Source organism: Cheilinus undulatus, linkage group 11 (assembly GCF_018320785.1).
Source record: "Cheilinus undulatus linkage group 11, ASM1832078v1, whole genome shotgun sequence".
In the NCBI taxonomy this organism is placed as follows: Eukaryota; Metazoa; Chordata; class Actinopteri; order Labriformes; family Labridae; genus Cheilinus; species Cheilinus undulatus.
This window is the reverse complement of record NC_054875.1, coordinates 48,314,722-48,334,314: the sequence shown is the minus strand read 5'-3', so window position 1 is coordinate 48,334,314 and position 19,593 is coordinate 48,314,722. Positions and strand designations below refer to the sequence as shown.

At 41.1% G+C, this 19,593-nt stretch overlaps 1 protein-coding gene across 1 annotated transcript; it reads right to left on the bottom strand.

Annotated features, from left to right (window-relative positions):
* Positions 1–2,992: 2,992 nt before the first annotated feature.
* Positions 2,993–19,048, bottom strand: gpr37l1b (G protein-coupled receptor 37 like 1b). Its single transcript, XM_041798648.1, has 4 exons — positions 17,775–19,048; positions 9,507–9,815; positions 7,142–7,513; positions 2,993–6,214 (listed from the first exon to the last, which is right to left on the bottom strand). The coding sequence occupies exons 1-4, from the start codon at positions 18,465–18,467 to the stop codon at positions 6,041–6,043; spliced, it is 1,548 nt and encodes a 515-aa protein (XP_041654582.1). The 5' UTR covers positions 18,468–19,048; the 3' UTR covers positions 2,993–6,040.
* Between the last annotated feature and the right edge of the window lie 545 nt (positions 19,049–19,593).

Below are 19,593 nucleotides of genomic sequence, written 5' to 3'. Positions count from 1 at the left end.
TTTTAAACAGATTTAACCACGTGTTAGGAAAGAAGGACACTAGGAAAATAAATCTTTCCTAATACTGCCTTCGTAATAAAACAACAGTCACTTTAGAGTGGATAACTCTGAATATTCAGACATTTAAAGTCAACAAACTCAGACGACACCAGGGTGACTCAGTCTCTTAGTACGCTTTATTTCTGGTACAAATGCTGTGAAAATAAACCAATTTAACATTCACCACATGTAAATGGAAACAAGTGCTTGTTTCACTGGTAAAGCAGCATCATTAAAGGTCTTTAACCTTGGCCCACATGGAAACTATAATTAAACATTATTTATAATACGGCTTCTGAATGGAGCCAACAGGGAAATGATGTTATTTCATTTTATAGCCAGAAATATCACATTATAAAACATCCTTCTAAGTCACTTACATCTCACAAACTTTAACTGCCTCCATATCTGGAAGCCCGTTTTGTGCAGTGATCTCCGATACAGCCCCGTTATTCCAATAATGTGTCACATACTGCTCCAGGAGTTCCCTCGCTGCTAAAACATTCCAGTTTAAATTCCCTGGATTTTCCGTGTCCATATCTACGCTGAGGGATATTGGGATTCCTGATTAAATGGGGTTGATGTTTGGGGAATGGGACTGTCAGGAGTCTGAGCCAAACATGGAGCACTTGGTATTTTTCCAGTATTTGTTGATGTCGACTCTGAGAGACTAGCAGTTTGTGAACGAAGAGATACTAAGGCAGTCAACCACTGTGGCACTTAACATTATAAAGGCATCTGTGACATCACAAAAACATCTTCGTACAGTCATTAGTGGTACGTCTAGCATTAAGATAAGCTACATTCATCCTGTTTGCTCTAGCGGTTTGACGTCTCAGTGAGAACACGTTTCTAAACACATTAATAAACGTCTACGCAGTTTAATTTCCTGTACAAAGAGACCGCCACAGTCCTGGGACGGTCCGAGTCCTGTTCAAATACCTCCCTCGTTCCCCTCGGTATTCCCTTTACAAACAACGAGAAGCTGCATATTTATCACAGAGACACAGGGAACTTTAAAAAAAATGTAGAAGGCCACGGCTTGTATTTCATTGACAAGACGGATCGGTTCTCTAAACTGGTTAAACTGGTGTGTTAGAGTAGATCGCTTCAGCCAGCAGCAGGATTTAATGGCTTTAATGTCATCCTTCCTCTGCCCAGTCAAACATCTCTGTCCTTATTCAGCAGTAAGGTTAACCAGACGCCAACGTTACCATTGAAAGTCAGCTACTGGTCATGCTCTCCAACGCTACAATGCACCCCTGAGTTTTGCAGCCAGAACAACCACAATCACCTTTTAGGATCAAATACGTTCCTCTCCAAAAGTATTGGAACGATAAGGCCAATTCCTTTATTTTGTGTTGTTGACTGAAAACATTTGGGTTTGACATCAAAAGATGAATATGAGACAAGAGATCAACATTTCAGCTTTTATTCCCAGGTATTTACGTCTGGATCAGATACACAACTGAGAAGATAGCTTTATTTGTAACGGAACACCACATTTTAAGGTGAGCTAAAGTACTGGAACAGATGGACTTAAATAGATTAAAGACTTAAAATTTCGTTGCAAATATTTTGCTTGCAATAGCTGCATAAAGCCTGTGACCCACTGACCTCACCAAACGTTTGCTTTATAATTTGAGATGCTCTTTCAGGATTTCAGCCTCTTTCAGTTGTTCTTTTTTGGGGGAGTTACTCCCTTAAATCTACTTTTAATTAATTAATTTATTATTTATTTATTTATTTATTGCAAAAATTAAAAGTCAAAATTTTAAGGAAAAGACTACAAATCTTTGAGATTATAAAGTTATATATTTACAAGAAATCAAGCTCATAATGTCAGAGTTTAAATAGTCAGAAATTTTTAGAAAAAACTACATTTTCATGGTTTGAAAGTTTCTTATTTTGACAACAGAAACTTAAAATTTCTACTTTTAAAATCGGAAATTTACAACAGTAAAGTAAAAAGAAAAAAAGCTACAAGTTGGATTTTTTACTTTTCAATTGTATAGTCTAAAAACATCTTCATCTTGGTTCTTGTGCATTTACAATTTTTAAAGTTAAAAAAAAAAAACTTTTTAAACAAATATTCAAACTGAAAATTTAAGTTTTTTTTTAACTGAAAATGAACATATCCTCTATATGTATATATTTCTTGAGTGGGCTCTAAAACAGCGTTGTAATGATGGATAGTTTAACAGTGAGTGTGGGTAGGCCTATTATATTGGGATATTCACAATACCAACAATCAAAGCTGATGTGTACTTTTTCCAACTTGGCCCTGAAGGACGCTTAGGTTTTCTTAGATATGAGTAGTGAGGCTCCAAGTCAAAAAAGGTTGAGAAACAACTACTCTCTAAGGTTTAAGTCTGGATATTTACCTGGCCAGTCTAAAACCTTCCACTTCTTGCCCCTGACGAACCCCTTTGTTGTTTTGCCAGTGCGTTCTGGGTCATTATCTTGCTGCATGATGAAGGATCTCCAAATCAGTTTGGTTGTGTCTTTCTTTAAAGACAAAACAAAATGTTTTTGTAGACTTCTGAGTTAATTTCTGCTGCCATTCTGTGTTACATTGTCAGTGGTGATACCTTCACTCCTGTCCTCTGGAGGTTGTTGTTGACGTCACTAACAGTAGATGGTGATACCTTCACTCCTGTCCTCTGGAGGTTGTTGTTGATGTCACTAACAGTAGATGGTGATACCTTCACTCCTGTCCTCTGGAGGTTGTTGTTGACGTCACTAACAGTAGATGGTGATACCTTCACTCCTGTCCTCTGGAGGTTGTTGTTGATGTCACTTACAGTAGATGGTGATACCTTCACTCCTGTCCTCTGGAGGTTGTTGTTGATGTCACTAACAGTAGATGGTGATACCTTCACTCCTGTCCTCTGGAGGTTGTTGTTGATGTCACTAACAGTAGATGGTGATACCTTCACTCCTGTCCTCTGGAGGTTGTTGTTGACGTCACTAACAGTAGATGGTGATACCTTCACTCCTGTCCTCTGGAGGTTGTTGCTGATGTCACTAACAATTGTTGTAGGGTCTTTCTTTACAGCTCTCACAATGTTTTTGTCGTCAACTGCTGATGTTTTTCTTGGTCTTCCTGTTCGCCGTCTGTTCCTTAGTACACCGGTGGTTTCTTTCTTCTTCAGGACTTTTCTAATAGTTTACTGGCTATGGCCAATGTTTGTGCAATGGCTCTGTTTGTTTTTCCATCTTCTCTCAGCTTCACAGTTGCTTGTTTTTCACCTGTAGATAACGCTCTTGCTTTCATATTGGTTACGCCTCTAACTATAAATGCAGTCTGACCAGGCAAAACCCAAATCTGAATCTGAGTGTAGACATTCAGCGCTATTTATCATTTGAATAATCAGTGTAATAGGACACACCTGGGCAACAAAACACACCTGTCAGTCATATGTTCCAATACTTTTGCTCACATGAAAAATGGCTGGGTGCAAACAGAGTGCTATCTTCAAAGTGTTGTTAGATCCAGACTTAAACACCTGGAAATAAAAGCTGAAATGTTGATCTCTTGTCTCATATTCATCTTTAATGTAAAACCCAAATGTTTTTAGTCTACAGCAAAAAAGACGTGACCTCACTGTGCCTATACTTTTGGAGGGGACTGTATGTACTCTTGGTACCCCAGCTGAAGGGGGACAAAAAGGTAGGGCGGTACAGATCAGTTATGTTGGTACCGTCTCCAACTTTTGACAATTGAAATACAAGCAACTGCAAGGAATATAAAATTGAACGGAACCAATCCTTTTGTTGGGAACACATCTTGATTCTTTCGTCATTTTATTCCAGTTTCAATGATTTTGTTTGCAGAGTGACGGTCATTTCACAAAAAAGCGTATTTTCGAGCTTTAGAGTAGCTTAATTCAAAGCTGCTGTAGGGAATTAAAAGTGCTGTCATATATTTGGAGTAAAGTAAAGTTTATGCAAAGCCCAGTTCAGACCAAAGATTCCCAACTCAACAAGACTGTTTTAGAGTGTTGCAGTCAACAGTTGCAGCTGAGGCTTTGCAGCTCCGTTCAGGCAGGTTGACAGGGTTGTCTGCAACCCAGCTTGTCATGCTGCCTATGGATAGTATGTATGAATGTATGTATGTTGTGTTTCAACAGCCAGTCAGAGCCCAGAGAGGAAGTCAGCTGGTCATGTCCATGCAAAACAATCAGTAATGTAAATAAAGCTATGCCATGAAAGCAATGCTTCGTCTCCAGCAGTTGTAGCAGTGTGAATTGACAGGCTTCCTGAACGTTTTAGTCACAGCCCGTTGTAGTAGTTGCTAGTTTCAGTTAATCTTGTTGCAACCTTTTAGCCTAAACTGGACTTTACTTTTCCTTTAAACATATCAAAATGTTGGCTGCAGACCAAGAAAAGAAATACATCCCTGTGTTTTCATTGTACATAGAAACCGTACATCCTTACAGTGGGAATATGGAGGGAAGAGTCCATCCGGAGAGTCCTGAAACAGGCTCCTGCTTTTACAACAGCCGGTTGTGCAAGAACAGCAACTTTATTCTAATCTCACTAAAGATTAAACATCACTTCCTGCGCAGACAGGAAGCTGGAGGGAGAAATACTGTGTCCATGGAGGAATATACAAATGGAACAGAAAGATGGATGAAGGGGTTGTTTAGGTAATGCGTTATCAGGGATTAAAAATGCATTTTGGGTATTCAGATACCAAGTGAGATCGCTGTAGTCCATGCGTCATCACTCTGCAATAGCAATCTGTCTTCAGTGACCTGATATCAGAAGTGTAGGCCATAGTTGGCAACTTTTCCAAAGGTTGCCAACAAAAGACGATCAACAGAGAATAAAAGATGGTTGGTCTATATGTGTAGGTATGCATTAGTTTATATGTATAATGGCTGCCAATTAGCCATTAGCTAAGATGCTAATGGTGCCTCTTTAACAGCTATTCTCCCTCAAGTTGTCAGAAATAGTACATCTTGTTTACTAGCTAGCTTGAAATGACAACTGGGGGCCCAGACTTGCCCACATGTAAAAGACAAGGATGGAATGTTTTACTGACTTCAGAGGATGACATAATCTTCCTAAAGACCATTTAAGTCTTTGAGGACAACATCATCAGAGGATGGAATGTTGGTGAAGTTGGAGACTTTTCCAACCATTTTTCTCAAATAGTTGGCAACTTTTCCAAAAATTGCCATAAAAGGACAATAAACTTAAGGGAAAGGTGGTTGGTATGCATTTTAATAACTGGTGCCAATTAGCCATGAGCTGAGAGGCCAGTGATGCACATGCAAAATGCAAGGATGGAATGTTTAATAGACATCACGCCTCTTTAACAGCTTTTCTCCCTCATATTGTCATAAAAATGCTTTTAAAAGGCATGCTGATGTACTACTTGGCTAATAAATCTTGACTGGTTTGACTGAAATGACAACTGGGGGCTTAGACAGGCCTGCATGCAAAAAGCAAGGATGGAATGTTTTATAGACATAAAAGATGATATCATCTTCAAAGGCAAGGGTGGGATATTTTATAGACAAAAAAAGATGACATCATCTTCAAAGACATGGATGGAATGTTTTATAGACATAAAGGATGACATCATCTTCAAAGGAAAGGGTGGGATGTTTTACAGACATAAAAGATGACATCATCTTCAAAGACAAGGATGGGATGTTTTACAGTCATTATGAAAGGCTAAGGGCAGAAGGTTGGTTTTGTTGCATCCACACAAAGCATGAAGCTTTACCACCTGGTATCTGAATGCTCTCATCGCTAAAAATCCCTGTTAATGCATTGTCACAAAGAGGTGGGGAAAAAAAAGATCACTGATGCAGAAGTGTTCTGGAAGAAGGAAACAGATGGAGAAGAAACAAAGACTGGTTCACAAAACATGTCAGAAGAAAAGAACCTGGATTTAAGGAGCAACAGAGGGAGAAAGGAACAGAGAGAAAGGAAGAGGTGGATTGTTGGGCTTGGAGGGCTGATGGTGAAAGGGGGATCTATGGCTCTAGCTGGAGATGGACAAGATGGCCGACGTCTCTTTAGCCTTGTCGAAGAAGATGGACGTCTCATTGGCTGTCTTCAGTTTGACCTGGGCGGAGCTTGGCGAGCCTTGAGCCGCGGTTGGCTGACATTCTTGACAGCAGCAGCAGCAACAGTCCATGAAGGCCTGACCGAGAGCCTAGAACACAAAAACACACACCGTTACGCCTTTGTTTATCACGTCGATACAGAACGTTTACTGTCTTTAGAGTTCTCTGGCCGCTTTGAGCTCAAGAGCGGAACAGAGGAGTGTTTTCATGGAGCTATTCACCCTTTATATGCACTGTTTCCATCCATCCAAGCTCTGTTCCAACAGATACAATACAATCCTATACAGGTGTCAGATGTTGGAGAAAAAGGGGAATGGGTGTATGAAAATAAAAAAAATGGGCATAAATTCAAAAGCATTTATAGAAACTTTTAAATATGACATACTGAGTTTACACACGGTCTTTTAATGTCCACAAAAAGGATCCAAAATGTGCTTTTGCATGAAAAGATGGCTCACTGACCTGAACCAGGTCATATGGCCTTTAGAGAGCTTGCTGAAATGCCATTTCCTTTCCTGGGTGCTCTTATTTTGAAATGTTGCTTCAACAGGAAGTCATGTATTTCTTTAGGTCTGCTAGAGAGCAGACAGTAGAGATTTGCCATTCGAGTTTATATTATATATTTATATTTACTAATAATAGTTCTCTTCATTTCTTCACCATCTTAGCTGCTTATGCTAATACTAATTATATCAATTCCTACCAAATGAGGGACAAGTTCACGCCATAAATTTGTCTCTCATTTGTAGTTTTGTTGTTTCTCTTGTCCCTCTCCTCTTCCTGCTTGTCTTCTGATGACTGTAGCATCAGGCTGCAACAGAACATTTTCAAAAAAGTGACAGGCGTCTGAATAGTCTCTGAATGTGCTGTATTTTGGCTTCGCTCCTAGGCAGCTGTTGTGTTGTCCACCTTAATACACAGTCTACAGAGCTAGCTGGTACCCCAGAGTTGTCCCAGGTCATTGGATCATGAAAGCATAACTTGGGGATCCTGCCTACTTTTTTTCTCAGACATACCTTACAGAGACACAGCAGCAGCACCGGCGTCACCGATGACTTGAAGAACAACAGGAAGTGATGCAGTAGCGCCAGCATGGCGGCCGTGTCCTCGGAGACAGTGATGTGCGTATAGGCCAGTGTGATGTTACAGACGTGTTCGGGCAGAGCGCAGACGCCGTACACCACGGCTAGCGCCAGCAGCGTGCAGTTCAGCTGCCGCTCTACGGCCTGGTGCTGCTGTCGCTTCTGATTGGAGGAACGGTCGTCTTGGTTGCGCTGCTTTTGGGCTGAGCTGGAGTCGCTGTTGACGTTACGGGTGGCCATTTGGCAGAGGATGGTGAAGAGGACAGGGAGGCAGAAGTAGCAGCCGAAGCACCACCACATACGGCCCTGAAAGACAGACACAGAGATTTACATGGTTAAAGTCTTCACTTAGTTGGTTAAAAATCAGCTGTGTAGCTCTTTAGTACCGCCTGTTCCCACCCTGTGGAGGAATCCTTCTAGTGCAGTGGTTCTCAACCTTGGGGTCGGGACCCCATTTGGGGTCACGAGACACTAAGAGGGAGTCACCAGATGCCTTAAAAAAAACTAAGAATATCTTTTAAGTTACACTCTTGCCACTTTACACCAATTTGACCAAATTTTTTGCACATTTTCATCACTTTTTAACACCAATTTTGCCAATTTTAGCACATTTTTGCAACTTACAACCTATCTGGGTCAATTTTAAATCCTTTCCACCACTTTGTTCTGCCTGTTTTTGTCATTTCTAAACCACTTTCTGCCTATTGTTGCCCTATTTACCACTTTTTGCACCCCTTTTGCCCACGTTAACCACAGTTGTCCTATTTTTGCCGGTTTATATCAATTTTTCCTCCCAGTCAACCCATTTTTTTGCCAATTTAGTCCATTTTTGGTTATTTTATGCCACTTTCATCTAACTTTAGCCACTTTTAACCCATTTATGTTCTTTAAAAATCTAATTTCAACACCTTTCCCACCTTTTTCCGCCATTATTATTATTATTTTCATTTTAAGAGGGTTATTTACCACACAAATGAATAGAAAAAGATATTTGTTTCTTTGATAAGAGTGGTTTTCATTTAGGTCAAATATAAAATGTGATTTTCACAGCTTAACTTCACAATGGACCATGATTTTGCTGATCTCCGTTGGCCCCCGCTTTGCAAACTGTATTTACTTACACTGCAAGTACACCATGGTTCTCTTAAACCGCACAATTGCGACCAAACGACACAGAAAAGGTGGTAAAATATGAGACAGCCAGTAAGCTCTGTATCACTTTTATCCTAACAGAGAAGAAGACCCTTGCAATGAAGGAAGGGGACTTCCTTTCCAGTGGGTGACAGCAGCTGCCTTTGCAGTAGAGATGACTTGTGCCATATTGATTTAAAAGATCTTCCCACTGGCAGCGATGCACGCCCCACTCCAGAACTTTCTCCTTGTTGTCTTTAAACCATTTCTGTGTAGCTTTCTCTGGATGCTTCAGCTCATTGTCGTACTGGAACATTAACCTTCTCTAAGCCGAAGTTCTCTGTCAGACTGAATAAGATTGTCCTCCAAGATCTTCCTTTATTTTGCTGCATTCATTTTACCCTCTACCTTTACAAGCCTTCCAGGGCTGTCTGCTGAGAAGCATCCCCACAACATGATGCTGCCACTGCTGTGCTCCACAGTGGGGATGGTGTGTTGTGTGATGTCAGTGTTTGGCGTCTTGTCTGATGGTCAAAAAGCTCCATTCTGATCTCATCAGACCAAAGAACTTTCTTCTTGACCATGGAGTCTCCCACATGGCTTTTGGTGCACTCTAGTCCAGATTGAATCTGAGTTTTCATCTGTCTTCATGGTGTAATAGTAGCCATGAATACTGATGAACCAGAGACTGGACCTTCCTGACACAGGTGCCTTTATACTACAATAATGAGACTCTTGAATTACGTCACTTTAAAGCGGGTAAATATTTATGCAGTCACGTATTTTATGGTACATATTCTCACTTAATTGATATGAGCTAAATTATTGTGGGTAAATCGCTCTGTAATTTGCAGAGTTGTCGAATTGCACATGATAAAAACTGCAGACATCCTTCACAATTAGTACAAAAAACCTGAGGTCCACTGGTACTCCCAGGTAAAAAAGGCTGTAGTCTCTTTTGAGCAGCTCTTCACCTCAATCTAGCCAAACTGCAACCATTTAATTGAGTTGAATAAACCCAGTTTGATCAGGTTTAGTTGTATCTTAGTTTGAAAACAGCAGAGCAGTTACCTAAAATATGATGGACTGGAAACCGAACATCTAAAATGTAATCCTCCTCTTGTGAGTTCTTTCAAACCTTCCTGTTCGGCGTCTTTCATGTCCTCACCTGGTGGTATCGGAGCAGCAGGGAGTGGAGGGAGTCAGGCAGGTAGAGGGTGAGCGGGGAGGACGGGGTGATGGTGCAGGAGTCCACCAGGCGTCCCGTGGATGGGGACACGGCCTGGCTCAGCTGCCACAGGAAGATCTCGGGGCTGGACAGCAGCAGAGCGGCGAGCCAAACCAGGAGAAGCTTCAGCAGGACCGAGCGGCAGCGCTCCACCCGCCGTGCCTTCGGCTGGGTCGAGGAGGTGGCGGCGTGGAAACGGTCGATCCCCAGAGCGCACAGGGTGAAGGAGGTGATGCCGAGAGACACGGCCTGCAGAGACGACAAGGAGAGAACGGCGGTCAGAGAGGAAAATGGAGGTTTCTGTCCCCTGGTGATGTTTTCAAATTGATCTCAAAATATAAACCAAAAATTCACCTTCTAATGTTTGTTTGATTGCTTTATATTAAGGATGTGCAATTAAAAGTAAATTAATCCTCAAAAGACCCAAAGAAATTAAAGAAAATTAGAAAGTCTAAGAGATGGACCAGGATGTATGCCGTAGTTTGTTAGCTTGATGCTAACAGCATTTAAAATATGAACCCAGCTGTACATTTACAGTAAAGACTTAAAAGCCAAGCATGGTTGTAATAGGATAAAATCAAATATGAGCATATCTGACTGTTGATTGGCCGTCAGAGTGACTCTGTGACTGTTGTCAAACAGGTGTGTTTGATCAGTAGGGTTAGCGCTGTCCTTCCAGCTAACATTTGCCCTTTTTGGAGCATATAAGTGTTCACAAGCTAGTTTTTAGCATTTTAGAGAAGCACTCTTGTAAAAGACTGTCTAAAATTTGTGAAACGATTTCAGAAAAATGTTCCTTAATAGTGAAGATGAATTTCCCACCATCTACAATATCATCAAAAGATTCAGAGAATCTGGAGATGCTGGTGATCTTGGGGCCCTCAGGGGCCACTGCATTAAAAACAGGCATGATTCTGGACTGATATCACTGCATGGGCTCAGGAACATTCCAGAAGTGGCAGTTAAAATAAGTTTAAGGTGGCAAAAATGGTCAAAAAGTGGCAAAAATGGATGGGAGGTGACCAAATAATGAGTTAAAAGTGACAAAGTCATTGCAAAACATGAGTGAAAGGGCAAAAAATGCAAAAAGGAGGATAAAAGTGACAAAAAACATGGAGAAAAATGAGTGAAAAGTGACTTAAATGGGCACAAAATTAGAAAAAAATAAGGTGGGAAAACTGGGCAAAAAGCATCAAAGAGTGGCAAAATGGTAAATCAGTGGCATTTAATTGCAAAAGACAGCTTAAATGGGTGAAAAGTGGCAAAAATGGCAACAAAAGGGGCAAAAAACTGCAAAAAGCAGGATAAAAATGCCAAAAATGGATGGAAAGTGACCAAATAATGAGTTAAAAGTGGCAAAAACATTGTAAAAATTAGTGAAAAGTGACTGAATTGGGCAAAAATTGGCATTTAAATGCAAAAGGCAGCATAAATGGGCAAAAGTGGCAAAAAGTTGTCTCATTGTCTGTCAACACAGTTGGCCGTGCCATCCACAAATGACAGTTAAAGCTGGATCATGGAGAGAAGAAGCCATATGTGGACAGGATCCAGAAACACAGCCACCTTCTCTGGACCAAAGCTCCTTTAACATGGACTGAGAAAACATGGAAAACTGTTCTGTGGTCAGAGGAAACCACAGACGCTGTGTCCTGTGGACTAAAGAGGAGAGGGAGCATCCAGCTTGTTCTCCTGGCTCAGCTCTAAAGCCTGCATCTCTGATGGTATGGGGTTGCATTAGTGCCTATGGCGTGGGCAGCTCTAACATCTGGAAAGGAACTATCAATGCTGGAAAGTAGAGAGAGCTTTTAGAGACACATATACTCCCATCCAGACAACGTCTCTGTCAGGGAAGGCCTTGACTATTTCAGCAAGACCATGCTAAACCACATACCACATCCATCACAACAGCATGGCTTCACAGGAGGAGAGTCCAGGTCCTGAACTGGTCTGTCTGCAGTCCAGACCTTTCACCAATGGAAAACATTTGGAGCATCAGAAAAGGAAACATCCAGCAAAGAAGATCCAGGACTGTTGAGCAGCTAGGATCCTACATCTGACAAGAATGGGACAACATTCCTCTCCCAAAGCTCCATCAGCTAGTCTCCTGACTTCCCAGGACGTTTACATTGTTGTTAAAACAAGAGGGGATGCTACACAGTGGTAGACATGGCCCTGTCCCTACTTTTATGGAATTGGGGTTGTATTTTCCCTCATTTGGTTCCAAATGTTAATCAAACAGACTCAGTTTTACTGAAGCAACAGTAAATTGTGTTTTTGTTGCTTTGGTAAGAAAAGTTCATATTGAGGTAAGAAGCAACTTTGACCACGTTTAGATAACCTCCATGTAGCTCAAGCAGCACTGTGGCGGTTTTACCCTTTTATTGATTTTATAAATCAATCATGGTCAATATAATTTGACAAAAACTGTCAATTAAATAAAAATCTGTACTGTAAAACCAGTGACAGCATAAATACTCACCCCCTTTAAAGTGGCTAGTGCTAGTAGTCTCACAGGTAGTGATTGTAGAATAAAGATACCTGTGTCTGGGAGGTCCAGTCACTGGTTCATCAGTATTCATGGCTACCATTACACCATGAAGACAAAAGAACACTCAGAGAAAAGGTTATTGAAGTCTAAGTCAGTGGTTGGGTATCAAAACATTTCCATGTCTCTGAGCATCCCCCAGAGTTCAGTTAAGTCCATCATGAAGAAATAAATGAATATGTCACATGTGTAAATCTGCCTAGATCAGACCGTCCTCACAAACTGAAGGAGACTAGTGAGAGAGGACACCAAGACCCCTGTGACTACTCTGAAGGAGTTCCAAGCTTCAGCAGCTGAGATGGAGAGACTCTGCAGACAACAACTGTTGGCCGGGTTCTTCACCAGTCAGAGCTTTATGGGAGAGTGGCAAAGAGAAAGACACTGTTGAAGAAAACTCAGATTCAATCTGGACTAGAGTTCACCAGAAGGACTGTGGGAGACTCCATGGTCAAGAGGAAGAAAGTTCTTTGGTCTGATGAGACCAGAATGGAGCTTTTTGACCATTATCACAGCATCATGCTGTGGGGATGCTTCTCAGTAGCAAATATAGGAACATCCTAGAGCAGCGGTTATCAAAGTGTGAGGCGGGCCACCCCTGGGGGGCGCCACAGAACTTCAGGGGAGGCTCAGAACCATAAACCAGAAAAAAAAGTGATTTGCTTTGCTAACGTCTTCCATGCATGGAGCAAAATGAATAGACTTATGGTTACTTTAAGGCAGTGATACTATGAATTATTTGTGGCTCTTTTATGTCTTGATTTTAAATATTATTCCCCCAGGAAACCTTAAAGAAGGGAAACTTTTTTGCCCTTTGTACCTTTAAATGACACTTTTCATCCAATTAAGCTACCTTTGGTCATTAAATACCTTTTTTTCCTACTTTTTGCCCCATTTTTGCCCCATTACACAATTTTTTTTTTTTTTTTGCCATTTTTGGCTCATTTACTCATCCTTTTGTCACTAAATCCAACTTCTTTCCTACTTTTCGCCACTTGTTACTCATTTCATGTCACTTCTCACCCTTCTTTTTTTTTCACATTTATCCCCATTTTTGCCTATTTTCACCCATTTTTGCTGCTTTTTGACCATTTTTGCTATCTTTAACTTATTTTTATTGCTACTCTAAGCTGTTTTAGCCACTTTTCACCAATTTAAGCATCCCTTTGTCATTAAAAAACACTTTTTTCATACTTTTTGACCATTTTGGCCACTTTTTCTTGCCACTTTTTTCCAACTTTTGCCCTTTTTACCATTTTTTTTCACCCATTTAAGCATCCTTTTGTCATAAATACTGCTTTTTTCCCTACTTTTTGCCCATTTTTGCAACTCTTGACAGGGTTTTTAACTAATTTTTTTGCCTTTTTTTGCCACCTTTGGACCATTTTTTTGGCCACCTGTTACTCATTTTATGCAATTTCTCACCCATTTTTTTCACTTTTTATCCCCAGTTTTGCCCATTTTCCCTCATTTTTTTACTGTTGTTTGACCATTTTTGCTATCTTTAACTTTTTTTATTGCTATTTTAACCAGTTTTTGCCACTTTTCACCACTTAGATTGACTCTTGCAAAAAATATTTTCTAACAGTTTGGCTCTTTGGTTGAGTAAGACTGCTTTAAGGATTATCAGAGTAGAATAATCAGGTAGTACTGGCAATAAATTCATTACTGAAACCAAATAACTGATTAGCGATTGCAGACCGAAATATCAAAGATATAAAAATGTTAAAATATTTAAAATTAGACATAAATGTTTGAAAATATGGTTACGTTTTTTTTTTTTTTTCAATCTGAATCTTTATGTGGGTGGGGTCCACAGAATTAATAATTTTCTCTTGGGGAGGCTCACTCTCACACACTTTGAAAACCCCTGACCCCTGACAGTCTCACATAGAACTACGGCTTGGGAGAAGATTTCTTTTCCAGTAAGACAATGAGCTGAAGCATCCAGAGAAATGTACTCAGAAATGGTTTAAAGACGACAAGGAGAATGTTCTGGAGTGGCCGAGTCAAAGCCCAGACCTCAATCCAATAGAGGCAGCTCACGCCTGATCCCAATCACTTTTCACTTTTGCCATCAAAGAGGTTTTTATTTACATTTTCTTGTCTGAAAAAGCCAAATTACTCTGGCCATGATTGATTTCATAAACCTATAAAAGGGTAAAACCTCCAATGGGGTGAATCCTTTTTTGTAGGCACTGTAATCTACATAAAGAGTAGATTCAGAGAATACGTCAACAAACAGAACTCAGCAGGCCGCCATTGTTGTAGTCCACCTACTCAGACGTGTGCAAAAAGTCTCCGTTTTTTTAGAGGGAACTCCAGATTACCAGTATTTATGACAGCTGTACTGAAAACTGACCTGTATCCCAAAGATTCCACTCAGAAACCCTTTTTTCAAAAGTTGTTTCCTCATTAATGAACTGCATAAATGCAACAAAAGGTCGTTTTCAGATGATATCATTCAGTAAATGTGGCTGTAATTCTCCCCAACTTCCTGTTTGTGGCTCTGAGCTCCTCAACTCTAAAAATAAGCTCACAGCACGATACTAGGCTGATTGTTTTTCTACAGGGCCAAAATAGTCCATTGATTATCTTTTAAAGAGGCGTCTTAGAAATTAAATGCACATCAAGACTGGACATAACTCTCAAAACAGGAAGTCTACAACATACAGATCATTCAGAAAGCATTCACTCTTTTAATTTGGTGACGTTGCAGCCTGATGCTACGGTTGAAAAAGTATTCAGAGCCTTTGCAGCAACACTGTTAATGTAGCTCAGGTTTCTCCATTTCTCTGATTGTTGCTGAGATGTTTCTACACCTTGATTGGAGTCCACCTGTGGTGAATTACACTGATTGGACATGATTTTAAAGGCACATTCCTCTCTATAGAAGGCCTTACAGCTGACAATGATATCAGAGCAGAAGCCAAGCCATCAGGTCAAAGGAGCTGTAGAGCTCAGAGACAGATCTGGGGAAGGTTACGGAAATATTTCTGCTGCTCTGAGGGTTCCCAGGAGTACAGCGGCCTCCAGGATTCTCTAACGGGAGACGTTTGGACCAACCATGACTCTTCTAAGAGAGTCAGAGAGGAGACCAAGAACCTGATGGTTCCTCTGACTGAGCTCCAGAGATCCTGTGTGGAGATGGGACAAAGCTCCAGAAGGACAACCATCACTGCAGCCCTCCACTGATCTGGGCTTTATGGCAGAGTGGCTAGACAGAAACCTCTCTTCAGTGCAAGAAACATGAATACCTATGAAACCCGCTATGTTTGCATAAACCTCCATGTGAAAACCAAGCGGGCAGCTATCAGAGCAGTCTGGGCTCAGCATGTCGTTTTGCCTCAACTATTAATGCAAAAGGAGCCCAGACCAAGTATGTAGTGCAGAACAAGGTTATAATAGTTTTGGAATTTTCATTAGTTTTTATCTTTATTTTGTTTTCACTTTCTGTGTTTGATTTCAGTTTAGTTTTTATTAGTTTTAGAGTTGGTTTTAGTTTTTTACAGATAGATGACGAGACTGAGTGAATATAATACATTTTTAAAAACATTAAAACATGCTACTCTTCACTTGTCATTTTATTTATTTAATGGTGATGTTTGAGTACAACTCCAGACATAAATCCACCACTTTGTGAAGTCTTAACCAATCAGATCAGGCCATTTTACTCTCCCTGGACTTGGGTGTAGATCCCAGTCAGTATGGTTGTGTCAAAGACTAAAACTAAGTATTTTGTCTCCATTTTTATTTAATTTTATATTAGTTTTCTAAGCACACTATACAGTTTTAGTTAGTTTTCATTTTTTTGGTAAAGCTTTGTTACATCCACCAAGGAGGTTATGTGATCGGGTGGGTTTGTTCATTTGTTTGTTAGCAACATAACTCAAAAAGTCATGGATTTTGATAAAAATTTTCAGGAAATAGCAGAAATGGCATAAGGAAGAACTGATTACATTTTGGGACTGATCCAGATCACCGTCTGGATCCAGGAATTTTTTAAAGGATTCTGTACTATTGGGAGATAGGGCTAATGGCAGAGGTCTGCGCTGTTGCCGCTTTACACCAGGAGATGGCAAACATGAGTAACTTCAATCCCAGCAGCATTTTTGGGTGTGTTTCTGTTCAAAGTTTTGAAGTTTAAAGAGTTTGAAAGACGCACGCCCGGTCAAGGAGACAAGTCGGAGCATAACAGAGAGAAAGACAGCGAATCGTAGCGAGAATACTCACAATGCTGGTGGGAATAGAGGAATATTCACCCTCTGCCCTGACTTCCAGTCATCCAATGAGACCATGGGTGCATCTAATGGCAACCGTAGCAAAAGCCAATGCTTTGCCTCACCGTGTTTCCACCCTACTGGGGAGGGAGTAATCGACGAATGCCGTGGTGGGGGGCACATGGGGATGGATCCAGGAATTTTTTGAAGAATTCTTCACTATTGGGAGATAGGGCTAATGGTGGAGGTCTGCGCTCTCCGAGTGCTTTTCTAGTTTTTATTTAGTTTCAGTTAACTAAAATGATTTTTGAATTTTAGTTTTAGTTATTTAGTTAGTTTTACTTAACTAGAACAACCTTGGTGCAGAAATTAGTAGAATTTTCCAAAAGTAGACATTTCTGTGCTATAAAGTATTTCCTCAATTGGTCTCAAAGGGTGAATCAGCCAGCTCATCACTTATTTACAGCTTGCTACCTGTTTCCTATTATGGACTTACAACACACCCGTTTGTGCCCCTTTGGAAAAAAATGGGTCATTACATACATTCGGCTATAAAAACATTATACACTATTTTTTTTATTATTTTATTTTGGATATTTTTTCAAAAACACCACTTCCTCAACTTAGAAATATTAAATATCCATTGACAAAATAGAGTGGGAGTGTGAATATCTGCACAGAAACATTACAAACATAGTCACTTCCATTCCAAACAGACGTTTCCCTGCGACCAGGGGCAGAGGGCAGAGAATGAAGTCCCAATAAACACACACACACTCACATGCCCACACACATACTTCCAAGTCTCGGGTATAGAATAGGGGAAGTAAACAAGACAAGACATTATTCTAAATATTCATTGTTTTTCCCCATTGACCACAATAGGGGAAATGGCACCATCTGGTGGAAAAAAGTACAAATGACAACTTTTATAAAAGATACTGAAAATAGTCCCCTGCATGCATGTATTTATGTTCTAATGGCTCCAGGCTCAAAAAATCTAATTATAATGGAAGTAGATGGGACCAAAATGGACACTAAAGACACAAACGTCAGGATTTTTGTACACAGGACATTATAGGCATGGGGTATGAATCAAGGCTACGTTTTAGAAATGCCACAAAAATACACAAAGTTGCCATAGCTCATGCCTGAGGCCTGAAAACTCATAAAATGGTGTCAAGACGAAAATAAATTTGTCCCAAAAAGGTTCAAAGGGGCACATGAGGATTAAATCCAAGCCAAATCCAAGGATTTTTTATTTTCATGAGCTGTAAGCCATAAAAATGAAGAGAACAAAAAAAGCTTTAAATATTTTACTTCATGAATCTAATAAATGTTCAAATCTAAAATTAAATTAGAAGCAGCATATTCTACTTTTTTAAATCCACCTGTATGTCACAAAAAGAGCAAATCAGTTTTACCTCACTTCAAAGCCCCACCCACCTCCATATATGGCACCATACGGCAGGTGATGTCACCCAGGATCCTCCTATGGGAGAGCTGGTTGAGGACCACCACAGGAAGGCAGAGCACCAGCACCAGGAAGTCCCAGAATGCCATGCTGGCCAGCAGGTAGTTCCAGGCGGACCTCATGTAGTAGTTGTTCCAGACGACACACATGACCGCCATGTTTCCCACCACGCCCACCGCCAGCACCAGGCCGGCCAGGAAGAGGACCGCGTAGGCCGCGTACGAGCTCTCCACCAGCGGGTAGAATGGATTGAAGAGTCCAGGGCCTTCTTTGTTGGGTCTAGAGGAGTTTCCATGGTTATCGTTGTCATCGTCGTTGTCATCGCCTTCTCCTACTTTCGTCCCATTGTCAAACTCAGTGTCCTGCGGCGCCGTCACAGAGTCGTTCTCAAAGGACTGGCTGAAGGTGGACTGTTGCTCGTCCTCATCTGCGCCACGGACCTGACGGCGGCGCTGCTGGTCCACGTCAAGATCCAACATCTCAGGGAGGGGGAGGCTCTGGTTTGGGGCGTTGCCCCCCGTCCTGAGATGTTTGGCGATCCAAACGGGTTCCAGTTTGGTGTTGGATGGTTTGTCAAGGTTGTTGCGTTGACCATCAATGCTTTTACCATCGGTAAAGAGCATCGGCAGGCACAGACACACCCACAGACCAACAAATGGAGCCATGGTGCTGATTTAAATGTAAAAAAAATCCTCTTAGATGTCAAAGGTACAAACCAGAATGTTCCAGGTAGGATTATTTACGTCCCTCAAAGGGTTTGACCGCTGAATAAAAAAGCAGAACGTGGTGAAACACGACAATAACACTCCAGCAAATGTTCCCAAAAAAGCGGGAAAAAATTGTCAGCTGTTTTTTAGAGTCAAAAAAGTTTCCCAGGCAAAAGAGTCTCCAAAGTTCCTTCAACAAAGAAGACGAAGCTTATTTGAATTACCCCAAAGTTTGCTGCTGCTTACACGACATCCATCAGATCTTCTAAATGATGAAGATTGATGTTTGTAAAGGCATCCAAAACTTCCTAAAAGTCCACAGAAGATGAGATTCTCCCCCAAACTTACCCTCTCCTCTTCTCCTCTCATTAAACTCCCACACCTCCAAAGTTTCCCTCTTTAAACACCGACTTTCTTCCTCCCATCCATCAGTAATCCAAACAGCTGCTGGAGCTCCAGGAGGAGGGGGAGCATCGAGGGCGTGTGTCCGTGTTCGGGCTGCTGTGACTGGGCTGTGGGCGGCTGAGAGACTGGGCGTCCTGGAGCTCTGAGGGTCTCTGGGTACAAACAGCCCTCTGCAGTACGGCTGGATGGAGTCTTTGTCAGGACAAACACAAAAAAACACAAATACACACACACAAACACACACCGACGCTGTGACAGGCCTGCAAACAAGGTTGGCACTCACACAAATACACACATTTGTCTGCAGGATCATGCATGCATACTTTCTTTGGCTTCTTTTGGCTCTCACTTTCTTTCACACACTCACAAATCACAGCCTTCATCTCTGCTGCCCCCTGGTGGAAAGTGGAGGTTTCACAGGGGACCAGAGCCAGTTGAGAAACATGTCTGAATTTAATACATATAAAAAAAAAACGAGAACATTTCTGCAGTACGGTGTCCACGTAAGGACATTCTTAGGTCTCAGAGTCAGGCTTCTATAAACTCACATGTCAAGACCTTATACCTTTTTCCTAAGACCTTATCATTTTTGTCCTGAGACCTAATGCTATTTGTCCTTAGACCTAATGTCTTCTATTCTGAGACCCGATGCCTTTTATCCTAAGACTTGATGCCTTAT